At 45.3% G+C, this 20,109-nt stretch overlaps 2 protein-coding genes across 4 annotated transcripts in view; one reads left to right on the forward strand and one right to left on the reverse strand.

The window, feature by feature from the left end:
• LOC8050989 (RNA-binding protein 12) overlaps positions 1–16,320 on the reverse strand; it is a 31,495-nt gene extending 15,175 nt beyond the window's left edge. The window contains exons 1-2 of one of the 2 annotated variants that reach the window (XM_029970258.4): positions 16,142–16,320; positions 15,727–15,781 (exon numbers count right to left, since the gene is read on the reverse strand). The gene's annotated coding sequence lies outside the window, so the exon portion shown is untranslated. Of the gene's footprint in view, positions 1–15,680; positions 15,782–16,141 lie in introns of both variants that reach the window. The other variant, XM_002434361.5, reaches the window with a different exon arrangement.
• An 80-nt stretch (positions 16,321–16,400) lies between these two features.
• LOC120845896 (probable tRNA N6-adenosine threonylcarbamoyltransferase) overlaps positions 16,401–20,109 on the forward strand; it is a 36,952-nt gene continuing 33,243 nt past the window's right edge. For both annotated transcript variants that reach the window (XM_040217458.2, XM_042290743.1), the window contains exons 1-2: positions 16,401–16,757; positions 16,869–16,988. In XM_040217458.2, the coding sequence (XP_040073392.2) occupies positions 16,643–16,757; positions 16,869–16,988 (235 nt within the window). In that variant the 5' untranslated portion in view covers positions 16,401–16,642. The remainder of the gene's footprint in view (positions 16,758–16,868; positions 16,989–20,109) is intronic.

Consider the following 20,109-nt stretch of genomic DNA (forward strand, 5'->3'; position numbering starts at 1 on the left):
TGGTACCCAGCGAGTGTGTGTCCCATCCACTAGCCACAATATATGGTCAAATTTTACCTCCTTTTGCTGGCTTCATTGTGGATATAGGCAGATGTGCAGGGCTCCGTAGTCGGCAAAAGGTTTAAAGTTTAGGAGAAACCCCTCCCACCCCTTTCCACTTTAGTCGAGCAGACATTGGAGAGGTGACCTGCTATCCAGTGTCTGCTCTGTTAAAGTGGGAGGAGTTTCCCCTGAATGTTTAACCTGTTGCCAACTATAGCCCTATGTCGCAGAATGAGCACCCCCCTTTCATTTCAACTCCATTCTGGGAATTAACGAGTTTCCATTAGTTTCATTTCTTTCGACTCCTAGGAATTGAAGCACTGCACCCATTCCAGAAATGGCTGAACTGTTCCATTCCATTCCTACACGGGAACAATGGCTGTTCCATTCCATTCCTCCAATTCTTATACGGGAAAAATGGCTCCCGACAGCTATGGTGTCAAAAGCAGCATATAGCTGATGTGATCAAACACATCCCCAAGCACCGATTTTACCAAGCAGAACGGTGGCAGCACACAGCATTTCATGGTGCTTGGGGGCACTGTAGACCGATCACTCGATGAAGCGTAAAAGTACAGCTAAAACCACCCACCCATTTCTTTAGCAAACAAACTGTGCATTTCCTAGAGATACATGGCCCGAGTTGTTTGTTTGATGATGTCTTACACATGTCCAATTCATGAATGGTGCAAGAAGCTATCTTAGCTTGCTTCAAATACCTATACAACAGCACTATAGTGTGCTGTCAGAAGTGATGCAGCATATACTTTCCCCAAATCTATGTGCACTGTTTCAAAAGCCACTTTGACAGTGCACTTACAGGCAGACTTGTATGTAACTTAAACACTCAAGTTAATGTATCTTAAAATACTTTTCGGAGTAACTTGGTATCTTGCAAACACTTTCAAAAGTCAGTGCTCAGTACTCTACTTTTATACTTTTTGCGAGTAACTTGTACTCACTTCTTCAGTTACTTGTATGTTACCGCCGCCTTTTTTCAGAAGGTCGACAGTGGCCTAGATTCATCTCCAAAAGCATAAATTGTTTCCATGGTGGCTAATCTGTTGCCTCCAAGTTAGCTTGTAGCTTGTTTCCTCTCCTCCATACTGATGTTATTTTCTATTCCCACCCAAGACAATTTTCCAACAGAGTGCCCCTGGGTGAAGGGTGAGAGCGGAAGGACATCTTTTCTCTCGCACCGATAGGAGGCACCTCTTGTATGAAACCTTTTTAGTTGCCTCTTTTTTATAACAATTTGTAGCTTGACATTATCTTGGAAGTAACGAGTTACTTTTAAGAGTATTCAGTCCTCTACTCGGATACTTCTCAAATTGAAGTATTTAGTACCCTACTCTGGTTACTTTTTTTGCCTAGTATTCAGTAGCTTAAATACTTTACCGAGTTCCTTCTGAAGTCTACTGGCAGGCCATAGGCTCTAGCTGAAGATCAATATAGATTGCGTAAGAATCGAGCCCATTACATAATTTCTGTCCCCGTTCCGGGTTAGCGAACAAGCAGAATGGTTGCAGCACAGGAGTGGCAACTCTGCAACACTGCTCGGTATTCCCCATGCAATGATCATGAGCGAGCCCTGCTTAGCCATTGTTGGCAGTGGCAGAGCCTATCACTAAGGGCACTAAAGCAGGAAAGACAAAAACTTAGCACATACTCAAGTGTCAAATATTTCGTACTACATTGTCCAGGGTAGCGTAGCGCTAGCAGTACACCAATGCTGTCAATGTCACTTGTGCGAGCACTTGCAAATGCAAAAATTCACGTCCACGTGCTCTAACAGCAGCACCGGGTTGCAGCACTTCAGGAGCTACGCTAGCACTGACAACAAAGCACAAAATAGTTGATGCCGATCTGAGCAGGATGGCACTAAAGCAAAGCTTTCCGATTCATTATTCATCACTCTCTGCTCTAAAAAGATACGAGAGCTTTATGGAATGAAAACTGGTGTATTTTCATGAGAATTCCTGAACTGCCCTGAACCAGTGCCCAGAAGCTTCCCACCTCAATTTGAACATTCAAACGTCCATTTAAAATTAATGTGGAAAATTATTCTGCAGTGATGTAAGGAGGCCTGTTTAAGACGACAGTCCATTTAACCCAACCACTCTCTGAACTGTATGCTCCTGCTTGGGTACTTGAAAGCACACCTAAAACAACCATCTTTACAAGTCTGGTCTTTCACATCACTAAATGGTAAACTTTAAAAATCAAAAATTGCTTCAAAATTCCAATATTGCTCGCATATTCCTGCAGAGGCAGGCAAAACTCTGTCGGAGAAAAAGGGATAATCTCAACGCACTATTGCAAAAACACAATCCCACTTTTTTTTATCCTTTGCAATATGCAGGGAGAAAAAATTTGTTGTCCTGCACTCTACCACACAAGACAACAATGGATACAAATAGAGCGGCACAAGCCGAGTCGATTGGGCAATTGCCAGCAGGAATGTTCTTCCCTGACTGCTTAAGCTAAGGTAGCAAAGAAAGTCGGAAAAGGGTAAAAAAATATAAATAACTTATGTCTCACTTATCCAGACTTAGTCCCAGATGAAATCCTGGCCGGACCACAAAAAAATTCGCTCAGTGAATTGAAGATGAGCAACAAACGCACCATCTTGGCACTAGGCATTCCATACAAAGCTAGAATATCACTTACATGAAGAAGCGGGAAAAGTTTGCAAAGAGCGCCGACGATGCTGTTCTCGCGTTGTCTATCCAGGAGCCAGAAGATGTAGTCTTGTGGACTGCGGTGTTACCGACAGCGTCCCAAGGTGTTCGCATTGGTCCACGAGTGCATGTAGCATTACATGAAAGGAGGATTCGTACACATCCACAGAAAAATGTCACGCACATCTCAATCCGAAAGTTTGCTTTCCAGTTGTCACGGTTGCCCGCCAGACAATTTGAAGCAGATTGTCAGGCTTGCAACTTCGATGTGTGGAGAAACGCTGCAGCCTTGCTAACAGCATTGTATGCTGCTGTTGTAATGGGCCACATGGTAGCTCCAGTAGATGGCATCTAGTGCCAGTTACGCTGCAGCTTCTATTTTCATGTAAACATGCCAGGTAGCAAGTATTTCAGTGATTTGGTTAACAAGGTCTACTTCATTTCTTTGTTTAGGCACAAACCGCAGGAGCACACCTGGGCCCTGTTACCAACTAAGGTATGTCGTAAAACAAACAAGGTGAGCTTAAAGGTTTGACAAGACTACATATATGGACACGACTGTTCATTAGACAAAGGGGGCAGAGAATTTCTTGAGCAAAATGCGAGAAATCTTCTGAAAAAACCAAGCAGGTGTCCATCCCAAATAAGAACATAGTTCCACCGTCATTCGAACCAAGTATGCATAAGGAAAATATTGCAGCTTCAAGTCTCAAGTGATTCAGGCCATGAGCAATGCTCCACATACCGTAAAATACCGGAGGAGTGCCACCCCCCTTTCACTGAAAACTGGGTTAATTTAGACATGGGTGCTTAAAGGAGCTGTGCAACGATTTTAACGTTGAAGGAATTGGCCTTTTCTGCTTTTGATATTGTTCACTGTGTCACAAATGGCAGAAAACACACCTCTTTTCATCGCAATGTTGCGATTCCGCCGCGTAATAGCGAGGCAAAACTTGGAATATTTCCCGACCTGCAGCCACGAGCGGCGGCCATGAGAAACAAGCGGCGTGACGTCACTTGGGTCGTTGTAAGAAAGATAGCAAGTTGTGCGAATACCTGCTCGATAAAAGGTAACTCTTTTTACAAATCTTGTCGTTCCAACATATATATAAATGCGTCAACACCCTGGTATCATCGACAAAACTTTTATTATACGGAGTTTTAGTGGCGCCATCTATCCTAGGTCCACAAAACCGCGAACAGCCGCCAGAAGCCGGAGGGGGAGGGGGACAGCGCCACACTGGCAAGGACGGGTGGTCACGCGGTCGGCAGCGGATGAGTTCTCGCTGCTCGCTGATGGCTCTAAAGAGAGAACTTTTCCGGAACTCCGCGCCTACTCTAGTGACGTCACTGTGCACGTGACCCGGAAGACGATGCACGAGTTGAGAGGCGGCAAAAACCTGGATCTTTTTCATTTTTTTAAGTAAAAACTAGGGTATCCAGGCAAAATCTGTTTTCTGTAGTTCACTGCAGAAGTGTCAGGCATCAACTTCCACAATTATTTAAGCAAAGCCCTGAAATTGTTGCACAGCTCCTTTAACCCATAATTTGCAGAAATCCCAAGTTTGGGAAATGTTAATAGTGGGCACTTCCTGTAGCATTTTAAGGTACCCATTTCCCTTGCCCTTCGGCGGCCGGAACGGAGCCTCAATCCCACGGCTGCCGCCACAATATGCATAAAACCAGCTTACTCGATTCATGCACTCCCTGAAATTCAAGTGCCGGTATGGGCAGACATTGTAAGGACAATACAGAGATAGTCATCGTTTTTAGTGCACTCTGGAGCACGTTTTTTTTTTTTTTGAGCACATACAGAATTTTTTGTTTGAATTGGCAGTCTGATTAAGTACAAATGCTCATTCACAGGAGACATCTTTAAATTTGGAAACCTTGATTAGTGAAATCACGCACCTTCTGATCGAGAATGGATGTTTTTGTTGACAATGCAGAAGGTAAAAATGGACATTACTTGTATTCTCTTCATGGTTTGACCTAGCCTGGTACATCTTTGCTAGCCAACTTTATCGCACGCTTATTCAGGTTGTCAGCTCAGTCCAAAGATGGCTTAATGAGGCAGACTACTTCTTGCTATCCATAGACAGTAACCTTCGCTATGAAACTATTTTTCTTGCAAAGACGATGAATGAGGATTGGAACCTCCAGTGAGTGGAAGCTACACATAAAGCTCAATGATCCTAGTGCAGCATTTCGGTTTCACGAACCCACTGTGCATGAAAACATACATGCACAAATAGAAGTGTTGCATTTACGATTCTTTACTTTAACATGCAGTAAAATAAAAAAATTAAATTTTTTATTCACTGTGTATAATGGGCATACCACGGATGCAAAAACGGAACCCGATAAAGGATCCACGACTATGGCCTCAATTCTTTCTCCCTCAAGACACTGTGCTCATATCTGAAGGACTTTAAATGTGAGGCAGCATTTTTTGTCATGTGTCCTTTAAAAGATTTGATATCCAAACAAGGTGTATATGGAAAAGATATACACAAACTTGTGTTTGCAAATAAACTGGCATACCCCTAGCAGCGGTGCCGTGCATGGGAGTGTGGACAAAGAGCTTTGCGCCCATTTAAAAATAACTTCTGCGATGCAATGTTGTTATCGTCTGTGCAAGTCCTTGTGTCATTCTTTTTCCGCGTTGGGGATTGTTGGTTCTATGTCTCCCTAGCAACGTCCCACAACTTTGGTGGCTTTGGCAAACTGGACAAGGCTCATTACACTGCAAACTTTTGTGTAAATGGTGTAGCATACGCGGATCCCTCCTCATAAAAGCCACAAAATGGGTACTAAAACCCAATTTACAGGGCAAGATACTGCTCGTGATTTTTAGTTCCGAGCTGCTTGTGCCGCAAAAGGAGTGTGGCCAAGAGCTCCGGTGTTCGACGTTGGAACTAGAAATCGAAGAAAAATTTGCACCATGTAAATTGAGCACAAGTGTGCTAAAACTTACAATAGTCAATATCACATCATATTTACAATTTACTACGAGCTATTTACCCCAAGGACTAAGTTCAGAAGTCTTTGGAGGCCTGCAATTACCTCACACTGCGTATATGTCTACAGGCCCATGACGTATAAATGTGAAAATGCTTGGAACGTAATTCAAGTGGAATGGTCCGGACGTCTTCAGAGTGCTCCCGTGTTCATGTTGGAAAAATACAAATGAATTGTATGACAACAAATTCACCCATTGCAAAGTTGTTTTTGTACGGGCAATCTGTCTCCGATGGTACATCTGTCCAAGTTCTCGAACGGATAAGGCTGGCAGGAAAAGGGCAGAAACAGATCTTGACACCCTTCCCAGCTTTTTTTGGTATAGCCTCTGCCTACAAAACCCAGCGGCATTTTGAGGAAAAAGGCAGGTTTCTACCAAAGCAATGCCGTTAAAGCAGAGTTGGTACACAGGAGCAAGCGCAACTTATCTTGATGCAACCCCTCTATGCCACACCTGCTTTACCCTCTGAAGTTATATCCTCCTTGCAAGAGGCAGATCTGCATTACAGCAAACAGATTGCTATAAGCTCAAGATAGGTACATCAAATATTACAACTATGTCCCACATGTAGCCAAATCTGTGAAATCCCCAAAAAAGATTAACAGTTGAAAGCCATTATTTTTGTAACAACCTTATTTTTTCATTCCACTTTAAAAACAATTCATCCCAATCAGCCTCAAGAAGTCTCCTTCATGGGCAATTACATGCTGTAACACCCTACAACAAATGTGGCCAAACTTACTTTATGTCAAGGTCTGCTACCCACTTAGTTGTCTACTGTGAATCCTGCTGTACTTTACCCAAAGTTTATTGGCGACTACCGTAAAGTATCAGGGGAGTGCCCACGCCTCTTTCACTGAACATTGGGTTGTTCCAACTGCGGCCGCCCTTCGGTGTGCCCACGAAGTGTGTGGAGGCGCATTTTTATGTGCAGTTGTTCATGGGCGACATGTGTTCTTGAAGCTGTTTGTTGTCCTCGTGTTCCTTTGATGATTTGCATATGACGAACCTCCACAGTGCATTCCCAATGTTTATGCCTTAGCAAGCATTTGAATTGCTTTCCAGACACACCCTCGAAAAATCTTTGTAGCGGCAACAACCAGTCCTACTTGTAGTGTCGGCAAACTGAGCTTGAAGCTCAACGACATATCAAAAGTAGAGGGTAGTATCTGATGGAATTTGTTTCGAGCATGAGACAAGTACCATCATATGCTGGCTATACACACCAGCAGCCATTCCCACTCAAAACAAATGTTGAATACACTCACATGGCATAACATGCCACACATCTTAGTATGTAGACAATAAATGAATTTCAATTTGGTACCCAAAAGGAGAGCGGTGGTCGGAATGTAAAGGTTAAGGTCCTTATAAAGTGCACTTAAATTTTGAGGGAGCTTCCTTAAAGATAGACTCCTGTGAAAATCTGGAAGCCTCCTAAAAATTCACTGCAAACTAAAATAATTTCGAAAACAAAAACAAGAAACCTATGTATAGTAAAAATCTTGATGCAGTTTTGTTTCACAAACGCGAATATTACAGAAATACCAAAATGTAAATTTAAAACAGTCTGAGGACACCTAAGCACTTACGAGGTGTGAATGTGAGCGCATGCCGCCTGCGACATTGCTACCCCCTCGCATTGTCGAAGGGCCTCATCCTTTTGCCGCTCAAGACGCTTTGAATCACAATCCGCTTGCACGTCCCGACGGCCGAGAGCTCTCGTGAAGTGGTCGCGGCGCACTGAACTCTGCCGTGCACCCCCACTCTGGAGTCCGCCCGTGCAAACTCTGCTGGCTCGGCAGCCAGCCGCTCCCTCTTACCGGCGACTGGGCCGCTGCGCCGCCATTGAGAAGGCTTCTCCGGTGGTATTCCTTGCAACTACGCCTCGCGAGAGCCAATTGGAGTCTCGCTCCTTGAAACTATGATGTGTGCCAACCAATGGGAGCCTATCCATCAGATCGCTGCTACTGACGACAGGCTTCGCTCCATGGGACAGAGGAGTCTAGGTGCTGCTTGGCATGACTTCATAAGCTGATAACGCCGCTTCGCTTCATAGGACAGTTAGTGCTTTCGTATTAATATATGTCTCACATTCAAGAATAAGTGACAGTACCAACAATATCTGCTAAAGAAAATCACACTCTTGTAATTTTAACAGATGGTAATAATTTTCGCTCCAAAACAGCAGATTCCAGCGAGTGCTCCAATATCAGCCATCGGAGAGCGCGATGCATCATGGGAGACTGCATTTGCGACGTAGATTTTTCCAGCACGGGCAACACTATAGTCGGTTACAGGTCAAGAAGGTAGGAGAAGCTCCTCCCATATGCGGTGATGCGCCCGTTTCAAATCTCTCCGCAGTCGAAAGAAGAGTTCACTGGAAACTCTCCTTGTTCCGCTTCAATGGATTCCAACTTGTCTCCGATCCCACTTTTCCAGAAAGCGACCTTTGTATTCATTGAAGGGGGAACCGAGCCCCTGAAAGCAGCCTTTGTATCCATCGGAGGGGGAAGCTAATCCCCGAAAGTCGTATTTGTTTCCGTCGGTGGGGTAAAACTCTAATCTCCCTCTCGTGGCTTCCACAATGCTAAGTCAAAGTCGAAAGATAAAGCAAATATGTACAGAAAGGCAAGACCCTCCTCGCGCGTTGGCCGCGACGTCACGGAAACGGTGGGACGCTATTGGATGCGGAGGTGGCGGAGGGATATCTGATTCCCTTTGAGGGGCATTTGCCGCTACCTTCTTAACCTGTAACTGACTATACAAGGAGGCTGGCACTGTTACCAGCATCGCCACTTGGTGGCGCCAACGCGTTACAACCTAGTTGTTTGAGATGCCTCATGACTGGTTGGACAATGCCAGCGGAGGAAAAGAAGTGCTCGCCGGCCTCCTGGTTCAGCCGAGCCCGACAGGGAGCGTATGCAGAGGTTGCCACCGCACTTCTGAGGAGCGGCGCTGCTTTTAAGGGGATCACTCTAAATAGCTTTGGGAACATCCACCAGGTGCAATCTGGTTAATTGGTTTATTCGTTCTAAATAAACTTAACCTAAAATATTAAAATAGGTGCTAGAATTTCGGTCCATAGGTTTTTAAGATGTTTCCTGCCAAGGATGTCACCTAATAAGTGAAAACAAAGAAAAAGTGGTGGGCAGAATTAGGGCTTGCCATATCTTTTTTTTTTTTTTTTGTAGGGAGATGTTTACTACACTCGCACGTCCTGTTGGATGACGCCATGGTCAAGATTTGTGTGTAGGTTCTGTGCCTTACTCGCTTTCCAAAACAGTCAACTTTTATGTGTTGGGCTGCAGCATGTGTAGCATTGTAAACATAGAAGTCTGAACAGTCTGAAATGCTTATTTTGCACACTTGACAGCCATAAAGATGCTCTGACCCAAACTAGGGCTGGAACTTAAAAGTTTAGGCTCCAGTCTCTGAACTATTTGACAAATCAAGGGTTGAAGTAAATTGTTCGGACTGCAGTCATAGCAAAAAGCCAGGTTGAATGTTGATGCCCATATTCGCTAGGGCTTACTAGAGGAGATTCAAGCACAGGGCGTGGGGAGTACTGAAGCCCCTTGATAAAATACACGCACCATATTTTTTTACAGATACCAAACACCACTGTCGCGCACATTGTTGAGAGAGAGACATGTGCCTCAAGTGAGCATGCTGCCGCCATTTGCTTTCCCGAAGCACACATGGCACGGACTTTGTGCACTGGCGCATGTGACGCTTCCTGTAAAACTAATACATATCAAGGGGCTTTCGGGAGTACTGGGGATGATATCAGTATAAGGAATGTTTTGTTGCAATGCCATTTTCAATGTTTGTCGCCTAAGCCACATAATAAAGGGCTAATATTTATATTTGGAATCCTAAACACCACAAAACAATCAATCGTTTTTACTCCAAAAGAAACTCAGTCTCTTTTTCGACATACTGTAACGTCTAAGCATCATGCCTTCACAATACCCGTGTGAAATTACTGACGAGAAATTAACCAACAATCTTTTGTGACTTGAAGATAAAAACAGATGAACTGAAATGTCAAAGACGGTGGAGAGTAGTTTGAGCCGGATAACTGAAAAACAAATAAAACCGGATATCAGTAGATACCCACATTCATTATTGGCCCTTCGTGGTCACCCAAAATTTTGCTTATCCATGGCTTGTAAAGGGCATTGGAGACTATATGTCCACACTAACACTATAGAACACATGAAAGGCCAGAGCACACGCTCTTAGCTTCAGAAGCTGTACCCAGCGCACGAGCTAGCATGCAGAATCAGTGCTTTATGTTATGACCCTGCACCTGTAGGATCCCCTGCGCAGCAAGTATGCGTAAAATTATTACTTGTCAGATTTTTCACGACACGACGGCTTAAACTCCGTTAATAATCAAAAACTGCTGCCGGGAAAGTCAGGTGCACCATCATTCGTCTCTTGAAGGTCAAGTGCACCGTCATTTGTCTCGTGCAAGATTTTTGAAAACACAGTCCATGTTTATAAATCACCAAACGGTTGAAAGTAAAAGCATCTTTTGCTTGACCATTACGATCACTTCTGCCAGTTGCCACCACAGTGCAAATATTGCATTTACAATTAGTTTTAAAGTTTATTTTTACGGTACCAACACTAGTCACTTGACGTGTTGCCAGTTTAATACAAGTCAACGCAAAATCATTAAATGGAATGCAAAGTGCATTGAAAGCCCTTTTTAACCAAAAGTAAAATGAATGCCGAGAGTTTTTTCCATCAACTTCATGGCTTCCCATACGGCAACTACGTGGTAACACAGGAACATGGAGCTCTTGCTTCAAGAGTCGAGTGTCTATATAAAACTAAATTATATTTACCACTGTAAGGATTTATAATGCAGTTGCACGATGGCAGGCGATTCACGTGCAGGGCTTTGACTGTGTATGCCATATTACATCCTGGAGCACTGTGCAACTGTTTATTCCATTACAGCTGCTGCATACATTAAGCCCTTGCAGTGGTTTTAAGTATGCATACTGGAGATGAAAGTGCTTTTTACTGGTAAAGTAACTTGCCAACTCCGTTCACCCCAAAGCTAGGACTGCGGTGGAAGTTACTGCCCAATTAGACGGGCCATACGCCTCTTTTGCCACGTGATCTTGCCCATGCCCATGCGTAGAGCCAGGCTGGGTGATGAAAAGGAGGCGACCGATTGGCCGGTAGGCACACAGCTCCCACTGTAGCCTCAGTTTAGGGGTGAACGGGCTATAGTGTAGCGTATAGCATGTCAGGAAGTGCTCAGCGCTGACCGGTAGCTTTGAAATAACGCCTCGCCGAGCTTTTAAATAGCAGGGGCTCCTTATGCTATTTTACTTCCAAGCATAATAGCGAAGCAAATGCTAGGTAGGAGCTTGCGCCAAGAACCTCAAAACTCCGGCCTTTTGTTTGCGCAACCAAGACATACTGTAAAAAAGGACAGTTGCCCTGTAGCACTGGCTCTACTGCCACTTTATGCCAACACTAACCCCCAAAAACCTATGACATTGCTCTGGAAGCTTCATCAAAGTGGCTAAGGTTCTCTGCTTTCAGGTTTAGCCACTTTACAAAATCCAGGGGCAAGCATTGGGCATTGTTAAACAGCTAAAGCTTGGGGGAATCAAAATCTTCCCCGTAATTATTGAGAATTTGGAAGCTTGGGCTGCAATTTCTGCTTGAAGCAACCAAAAGGCCCTATTTAATTGGCTGAGCCGCTATGCAAACCATGAATTGCTCTCACAGATAAAACATTTGTTTTGACTAAAATTGTGGCGTTTTCACAATAGTGCAAGTCTCCCACAGAAGTCTCCAAATGACTTTAAAACTTAGGCTTACAAGACTGCCATATTTTGCATATTCGGGTTAGAAATGCAGCAGTGCATGCTACCTAAAGGAATCGATATCACATTGCCTGCCAGTCAATACCACTTGCTCAAAGAACCAACTTCTGTCTATATAACAGTTTGCACCAAGACAATTCTAGGCAGTGCCGACTTTCCACGGATCTGACCAGTCTTTATGTACACGGGTTTGTGTTGAAGGGTCATGGTGGAATCCACGTTTGTTTACTTGTTTCTATGCTGCTTGAGAATCCAGTGGTAGTAGCAACATACAAGTGTTCAACCTATATAGTAGCACAAGCGGCCCAGCTTAGTGCAGTCACCACGTTCGCCTCGATGCTGTGTTCCTCTTGTCCCTTCCTTTGTTAAAGGGCAACTCCGCTTAATTTTTGGTTTTGAAAAAAACAATGCAGTCCTCTTCAGTATCTATCGCCTAGGAAGACCACACGTCAAATATTACGACGCAGTTCTGTCTAAATGTTTCTTATACGGTCCGGCAAACTTTGCAACTCGCCAAATTGCCGAAATCGGCTATTCAGGCGCAACCAACAGCGCAGTGAAGGCTACGGCATGAGCGGAGCCAACATTAAGCTAAACGTCATCATCATGGCCCCCTTTTGCTTGATTTTACTTCTCCGATCGAGCCTAGCGCATGACGTCAGCAACGTTGCCTCTTGGCGCTCAGCGGTATCCATGTGATTGGCGTACGCGCCTGCACAGCGCGCTTCTTGGGAGCAGACCAACCGCCCGCCGTGGTCCCGCCGTCTTCCACGTCACAACCACCGTCGTCGTCTCACCGTTTGTGATTATTGCCTCTCGGAGTTTCGTCCACACTATGGACACCACGTGCGCAGAGTCGCAGATTTATGCCGCAGTTGTGCAGACGTCGTCGAATGCCGTAGACACCAAAACGTGGCGAAGAGTGCGGCGCAGACGACACTCGCGCCTGCCTGCCGCACGCCCCCATCCCGTCCGTCGTTCGGCCGAGGATCACGTGACATCTCGTACCACGTGATGGCCATGTACCTGGCGGCCCGAGGCCAATGCTGCCAGAGGGAGCCGAAGTTTCGGTTTCGATTTCCGCTAGCGTTTTTAAAATTAGATTTAAAAATATATATCTTATTTTTCGCGAAGCAAACGACGTAGTGCCTTTTAGTAGGGCTTTTTAATTCGAAATCCCTCATTATCCCGAAATCTTCGGAATTGAGCGGAGTTGCCCTTTAACCTACAAGGCCATGGTGGCAACTCTTCCCGGCAGTTTCCGCGAGGCAATGTGAAAATCTACTCAACACCATGAAAACAGTATGCTGCATATGATGTGCTCGAGTGTCATTACCACTGCCGAACTGCTTCACTGGATGCCATTTGCTCCTTATCTAGCAAATAAATCAAAGATGCCTACTAAAATGGCACCTTTATTTAATCATTAACTCGTGGAATGCGGCATCCTTGCATCATCTTGTCATCACAATTGCGTTGTAAACCATGTAAGCAACAATCGCCTTGACCAACCCAGCATGAAGGTGTCGTGGAACAAAGCCACCATCATGTCGTGCCGTCACCCACCTCTCAAGTTAAAAAATTACGCGAGCTGCGCACCCTCCACTCTTCCACAAAGACAATACAGAGCGCAACTGAAGGAGAGGAGGAGATGAGGCACGACAAAAGGGTGCAATCACGTGTGCAATGGAGCTCCACTACTGCAGCCGCTTGTTTGTCTGGAGCAAGCAATGGCCTCAAGTTCATAGTTTGTTGGAATGTGTGTGGTAGTCTCAATTTGACAAAACCATACCCTTCCAGATATTTAATCTCCCCTTTCTCGAAGGCAGAGTCCTCATTCGTAAAGAGCCAGTGGTTATCCGATAGCTGTAGAAAAGGTCAGACAGCCACTGCTACGACTAGCAGACGACGCCAACATTCGAACGCCAAGCCCTGACACCACTGTTTGCTTTGTGCGAGAAGCAGGAGGCGGTTTTGCTCGCTCTGACTGGAGGAAGACAGTCGGCAGAGTCAAAGACTTTGCCCACCGTCCTTTGTGCCCCTCAACTATCCTTCCAATAGCTTGGCATTCTGACATCACCACCCCACCGGCGCAAGAAATGCAGAGCTTTAATCTCCTTCAGGTGTGCTCTGTATAGGCCAATTTTGCATAGCAGACAACATACTATGTTGCATTTCTAACCTGTCACCAATTGTAGCTAAATGTGACTGGACAAGGCAGTTTAGAGAAGGACCTGAAAACTGGTTTGGGTTTCTCCGTCGAGTCTATTGGTCGAAAGAATCCCATCTCCAGGGGAAAGAGTGAAGTTGAAAACGTGATAACAGATTGACGAGGGCCCTTTACATGGTAAGGGGAGGCCCAGAGCCGCCATCGGTGGCTGCGAATTTGGCAATCGGAGCAGGGGGTAAATCAAGGAGGAAGTCCCGTCTACATGGACATTGTTGCAATGTGCACATTAAAGGTGTAGTTCACTCAACTTTCCTGTAATTGAGGATGACCAATAAGGCTGCCCTCATTGCCACAGGAGGAACGAGAAGGACATTGTGAAGACCCTAAGACCGTGTCTCAAATTTAAGGAACACTTAGTAGTAAGTAAAATTATACCACGCCAGAGAGCTTGAAACGGCAGAAATAGTCGTCCGACTCCATGTCTGCACCACAGCCCAATAAGTCTCACATTTTCAATTTAAGCCACCCCCGTAGACCAATTTGTATAGTCGAAGGTGACAGCATTGGTGGTTGCTGACAATGTGTTAACCTATATATTCGTACAGGCTTGGTGTGTAGTTCCTACTGTTGGGACATACTTCAGTTTGGCAACAGCTTAAGCACACAGCTTTTCAGTTCAATGCGTTTGATACCCCTTCGGTTCTGGAATGGTAAGTGTGCGGTGTCCAAATGCTTTATCCATGTAAATGTTCATTATTAAAGCCCCTTGACACCCGAGTGTGTTTTGTTTCAAGGCAAACCCTGCTTACAGCTCACTCATGAAGGGAAAGAGCAGAAGGTGGAGATGAGGCAAATGCTTAACAAATAATTTCTAAAGTCGAAGTGTGTAAACAAAAAGCACTCAAAATGCCAAGATATTCCGAAGCAGAATACACTTTAAACTTGTGCGTTTCCCTCCCTTATCAAATGAGCTCGCAAATAATGACTGCACAGCACTTTTAGCCTCTATATAGTAAGCCCCATTTGAAAAGCGCAGTCTGTCAAGGAACCAGGTCTCCCCCAGACACTTTCAAAAACTGGTCTACCCACCTCAATTTCTGCTAAGTTGCACCTCCATGAGTAAATCCCCACTTTCAGTTCATTTGTCAGCAACCAAGGGGGGGTTATCTTGGACAGTTACTTTTCCTTTCTAAAGGTCACAGAAGCGACATATTGGCATCCGATTGGTGGAGGCAATGGCCTCCACCAACCAGATGACCATACGTCACTTTTACCTTTTAAAATATACATGTAAATGTCCAACCAAGCCCCCTGATGTTTCCTTGAAGTGCAAGGGTTTCCAGCAGATGACAAGTTCTTTTCTATCACCAAGGTTACCGGAAGCAGTCCTTCTCGTTCCAACTCTTATACGGAAGGTTACGAATGCGCGTCACTCGACGCTAGCAGAAGCAGTTTTGCCGGTCTTTGATCCACAACCGAGAGGCGACGCATAGGCTCCAATCGACGCAGCTGGCGGCACGCAGTCGTTCAGAGCGAAAAGAGACGTCCGTTCCGTTCCTTTAGATTGGCCACGAAGAAAACAGCTGGCCGGAGACTCGCAGGTGGCGGGGTTGCAGACTCTCAAGATGTCCTCCCATTGTCTTTTTTTCTTAAGCCAGACAAGCGAGAGCGCGTAGCCCTTAGTACAGCGAAAGTGAGATTCCCCCCTTTTCCTTCTTTCTTTTGCGTAGTTTTGGCTTGTAAACATACTGTTTTATTCCAACAGGCATGAATGACGTATGAGAAGGACAATTAAAGACGCAGACCAAACCTTCGCTTCGAGAAGATTCGTCGCGAGTAAACGACACGGACAATGAGAAAATCAGCGTAGCTCATAGAGCGCGGCTGAGGTGTGTTACATCACTAACCTGCAGTGACTAGAAATAAATGCGCATTGGGTGGGACTTCGCGTACCGAGCTGCAACCTTGGCGGACACTTGCTTATCTCTTCGTCGGCCTTGCCACGTTCCTGCAAGAATGGAAAACGAATTTGGCCACATTTCCGGACGCGAGCATACGCTTAGAAATCACGTTCCTAACTGTTTCATCACGAACAATGCGTCAGCACAACATGGCGGCAACAGAATGGCAGGGACGTTAGGACTAAACCCAGTTTTTTCGCCCATTTTAAGCAGTATTAAGTTTCAATGCCTTACGTTCAACTCGAATGCGCCGCTAACTGAACAAACACATATCAAATTGTTCTTTCAGAAATTAATGAATGAACCGAACTGAAAACAATGATAAAGCCACCAGAGAACAAGGCGGAGGAGGCTGAGGCATTCGACGGTCCCGCAACTTCAATTAGACAACAGCCAAGACACCTTACCGTTTATATAATGAATGTCCGTGAAAAAGGTTCCTCTCCAGCAAATTGTAGTCAATCTAACCTGCGAGTAATAATAAAAAAAATGACGTCCAAAACGGCAAGGCAAACACGGACAGGCCTATGGCCGACAGCCCGTTAGCCCTTCCTTCCTCGACGAAAAATATTTCGTTCTCGGATTGGATTGACTTGATCCTCCGTTGGCTGGTAATGGCTAGTATTGGATTCATATTGGCTGCAGCTGCAGCGTTATCGGGTAATCCAGCTCAGATCCAGCTAATCCGGTTGGTTTCATCATGGCGGGCACGGCGGCGTCATGTTCAGCATAGTTTAACACGATGTTTAGTTTGCGGTTGCGGCACTTAAAGGTTTAGTTACAGCGCAAAACCGTGTTAGCGGCTGAAAGATTATTTTTCTGCAGTCTACGCTTCGTTTGTTGCCCGACCTGCCCCAGCGTCTTCGAGCGTGACCGCGAAACGAGTTGACTCGCTCAAATTTTTAAGCATGACAGTGGCAATCGGCTTCGAAGGAAGTGCGAATAAGCTGGGCGTTGGAATCGTCCGTGATGGGCAAGTCCTGTCCAACCCACGAGTCACTTATATCACACCTCCTGGGGAAGGTGAGTACTAAGACAGAGTGATGTAGCTCCAATGTGTCATTCACCGGCAACTGATCTTTCCGTTGCCGGGTGTGGCGTTTGGCAGTTTGAAAGATCTTAATTTTATTACAGGCTTCTTGCCACGAGACACTGCAGTGCACCACCGAGCACACGTCTTGGATGTTCTCGAGAAATCGCTTCGAGAGGCGAACATCACGCCCGACGAAATCGACGTTGTGTGTTACACTAAAGGTAAACTTTTGAGCATGTAATGTTATTCTGCTTCGTTTATCTCCTAGTGACCTGGTGGCGTCAAACGCCGATTATAATCTAAGTATCACGACACCTAGTTTGATGAACTGTTACCCCTCGAAGAAGCAGTCAACCTGGTCCACAGGGCCCAAATCAAATACCTATATATGATCAGATAAAATTAGCGCAAATGACAAGAGAAGAGAAAGGTAAGACAGGACAGGACAAAGCGCTGTCCTGTCCTGTCTTACCTTTCTCTTCTCTTGTCGTTTGCGCTAATTTTATCTGATCATGTTTAACCAACTAGCCCAACAGATGATATTGATACCTATATATGTACTGTCGTGGACAATGAGCTGAAACAGCGCTCTGGCCTGTGCACGGTACCACCCGCGCCGCCTGTCGAATCGCTCCGCAAACACTGCGCACCCTGATGCTGAGTTAAATTCTCACTTGCGCTCGCTGCGCTCTTCCGGCCGTCTGCTAGCGAAAATATTTGCCGACAGAACTACCATCACGATGTGTGTGCCGTGCAGCCCAATGTTCACGTTTTCAGCTAACATGCGTTTCAGTGCATTTCAAGAAAGTGCCAAAGTGGAAAATGCGTTGTCACGCTTGTATCTTCTCGAGGAGCGCTGCCTGATGGAGCTGCCTTTGCCCCCAAAAGGTGCCGATCTGAATAGCATCGAACACGTTTGGAGGCGCATCAAGGTAGCCATGTCACTGCATCCCCTCTACAGCGCCACTGCCGGCGAATTCCGGGAAACGGTGAGACGTGAGTGGGAGAGGCTTCGGGCCGAGCCAGACTTCGTGGCCGCGCTCTATGATTCCTTACCAGACAGGTTGAGAGCCGTGGTCGCGGGTCAGGGGAGAATGACACGGTATTAACTTCTTTCATATGTTTTACTGCGCCTCAGGACCCCCTGAATCGGACTTCTGCCGATTGGAACAAAGCTTGCTGCTACGGTTGCGGCACACAGTTTGACGTCGTTAACCAGCGCATACTTTTGTGTAGTGCGTCCATGATCCTAACCTCCTTTTATAGTGCAGTTGAACTTGCACGCTGACTATACATTGTCCTCTGCGAATATTTTTTCGATGATGTCTGAAGTCCCTTCTCCTGGCAGATATATGACTGTTTGTCACACATTATTAAGACTAGGAATTTGTAATTAAAACACTGGTGTCTTGTCAGCAACTTGTTTTGTTTAAAGGGATACTTCAAAGAAATTTGAAATATTCCTGTCGTTTTCAAAAGTAGGTTGAATATGATTTACAACGTCCGTAAATGACAATCGCACGTTTGTATTTTGAGCCTGGTGGCTGTATTTTTTGTTATAAACGACCCACTCTGGCAAGCGCTCAGAGAAGGCCCAGCGGAGACCACGTGACATCAGACGTAGGTCGTCTCGGGACAAGCAAAGCTACAGCGAGACTGACGTCGAGAGGATGGCCTAGTCGTTCCAGCCACCGAAGCCGCTGCTTTTGTACGAATTTTGAGTGATGGGTTAATCTTCTATAATCTTGTAGGGGGACAATAGCGACTTCTGCGACACACAAGAGGCATTTTCAGGAAGAGGGGAGTTCTTCCTTTCCCTATTCTCTCGTCGTGGCCAGAGGCAAGACACTCACCGTCATTAGCTGTCAAGGTTCCTAGATGGGCATTACAAGTGAGGCGTTAGCGACATCCACCAGGTGCTCTTTGTTAATCGTTTAATTCGTTTTAAAATTCCTTTTCAAGACTTTTTTAACAAGATATTGTTATGTTCTATGTAATACTGCTCCTTTGAACACATATAGACCAAAAAATGAGCGTGGAAATTTCGTTGTAGTATCCCTTAGAACGAAATGTGGGCCCAATAATAAAGAAATAATATTTTTGAACTTTTCTATACGCATCAAGGTTACAAAACCTTTGCAGTATCATGTATGGTTACCGTATTCTTAAACAACTGTGCTCAATGAAAAAGAAAAAAAAAGTAAATACCTTGGAGCCGGCCTAAATCCGGAATACAGATTTTGGCCTATATCTTACAATGTCCTACTTTGTGCATGCACTTAAGCAAAAATGACTTGCAACGTCTTTTGATGTGACTTTCAAAAATGACAATTGCAGCTGCAATTTAAGATACCTCAACATTATTTCTTCACCAGTAAGCGTTTTTTCTATGTGATTCTACATGATAGAATGAAGTAAAACAATTGCAAAATAGGGACAACAACTGTAATCTTCTGTCCCTGCCGCCCTACCACACACTCGTCCGCTGTCACACACGCCATCTCATTAAAATCATCTGGTGGGCTAGCTGGCTGTACATCTTGGTAAAATGAGTGCAAAGACAAGGGAGGAAGCGCTCTATCCTGTCTCTATGTTCTTTCTCCCTTGTCTTTGTGCTAATTCTACCAAGGTCGCTAGCAGACGGCCGGAAGAGCGCAATGGCACAGCGAGTGCAAGTGTTAGTTTATCTCGGCCTCAGGGTGCGCCGTGTGTGCGGAGCAAGGCGACATGCGGCGCAGGTAGTATTGTGCGCCGACCGAAGCACTGTTTCAGCTCAAATTTTCCACGATAGTACAACCATCAATATTTTTACTTTACTCGTTGTGTATGAACAATGGGTCACCCTAAGAAAGGAAAGAAAAAACAATGATTTCAAAAGCAGACTTTTTTCTCATGACTTTTTTACAGCCACTGACAGAGGGAAAATGGCAGGGCATCTTTTTCAGATGCGAGAGCACCTAAGTTGGATACAGTGATGCGATCGCTGCGCCAAACTGCGCCAAGGGGCTAACCCTGCTACATCCTGTTACATATTGCCAAAATATGGGTAATCTGCGCCTGGCCTGCGCCGAAAAACCAATTTCCGTCGTCTTTCAAAACCGAAACTAAACTGATTACGGTAATTGAGCACGCCTGTGTTATGGGGCGCAAGCGGCTGCCCGACGCGAAGTACCCTGCACCAATTGTCCATCCGTTCTTCCATGGTTTTCCCGCCGTCTTGCGTTTCACGCTCTCGTTGTCTCGCAAATATCGCTCGCGTCATTTTTTTTTTTTTTTTTTAACGATAGACGCGGGTGTGCATGGCTCCGACTCTAGTGTACCGTGTACCAGCCATGCCGTCAT

The sequence above is a fragment of the Ixodes scapularis genome, unplaced genomic scaffold, assembly GCF_016920785.2.
Source record: "Ixodes scapularis isolate PalLabHiFi unplaced genomic scaffold, ASM1692078v2 PGA_scaffold1__304_contigs__length_218370807, whole genome shotgun sequence".
Taxonomy (NCBI): Eukaryota; Metazoa; Arthropoda; class Arachnida; order Ixodida; family Ixodidae; genus Ixodes; species Ixodes scapularis.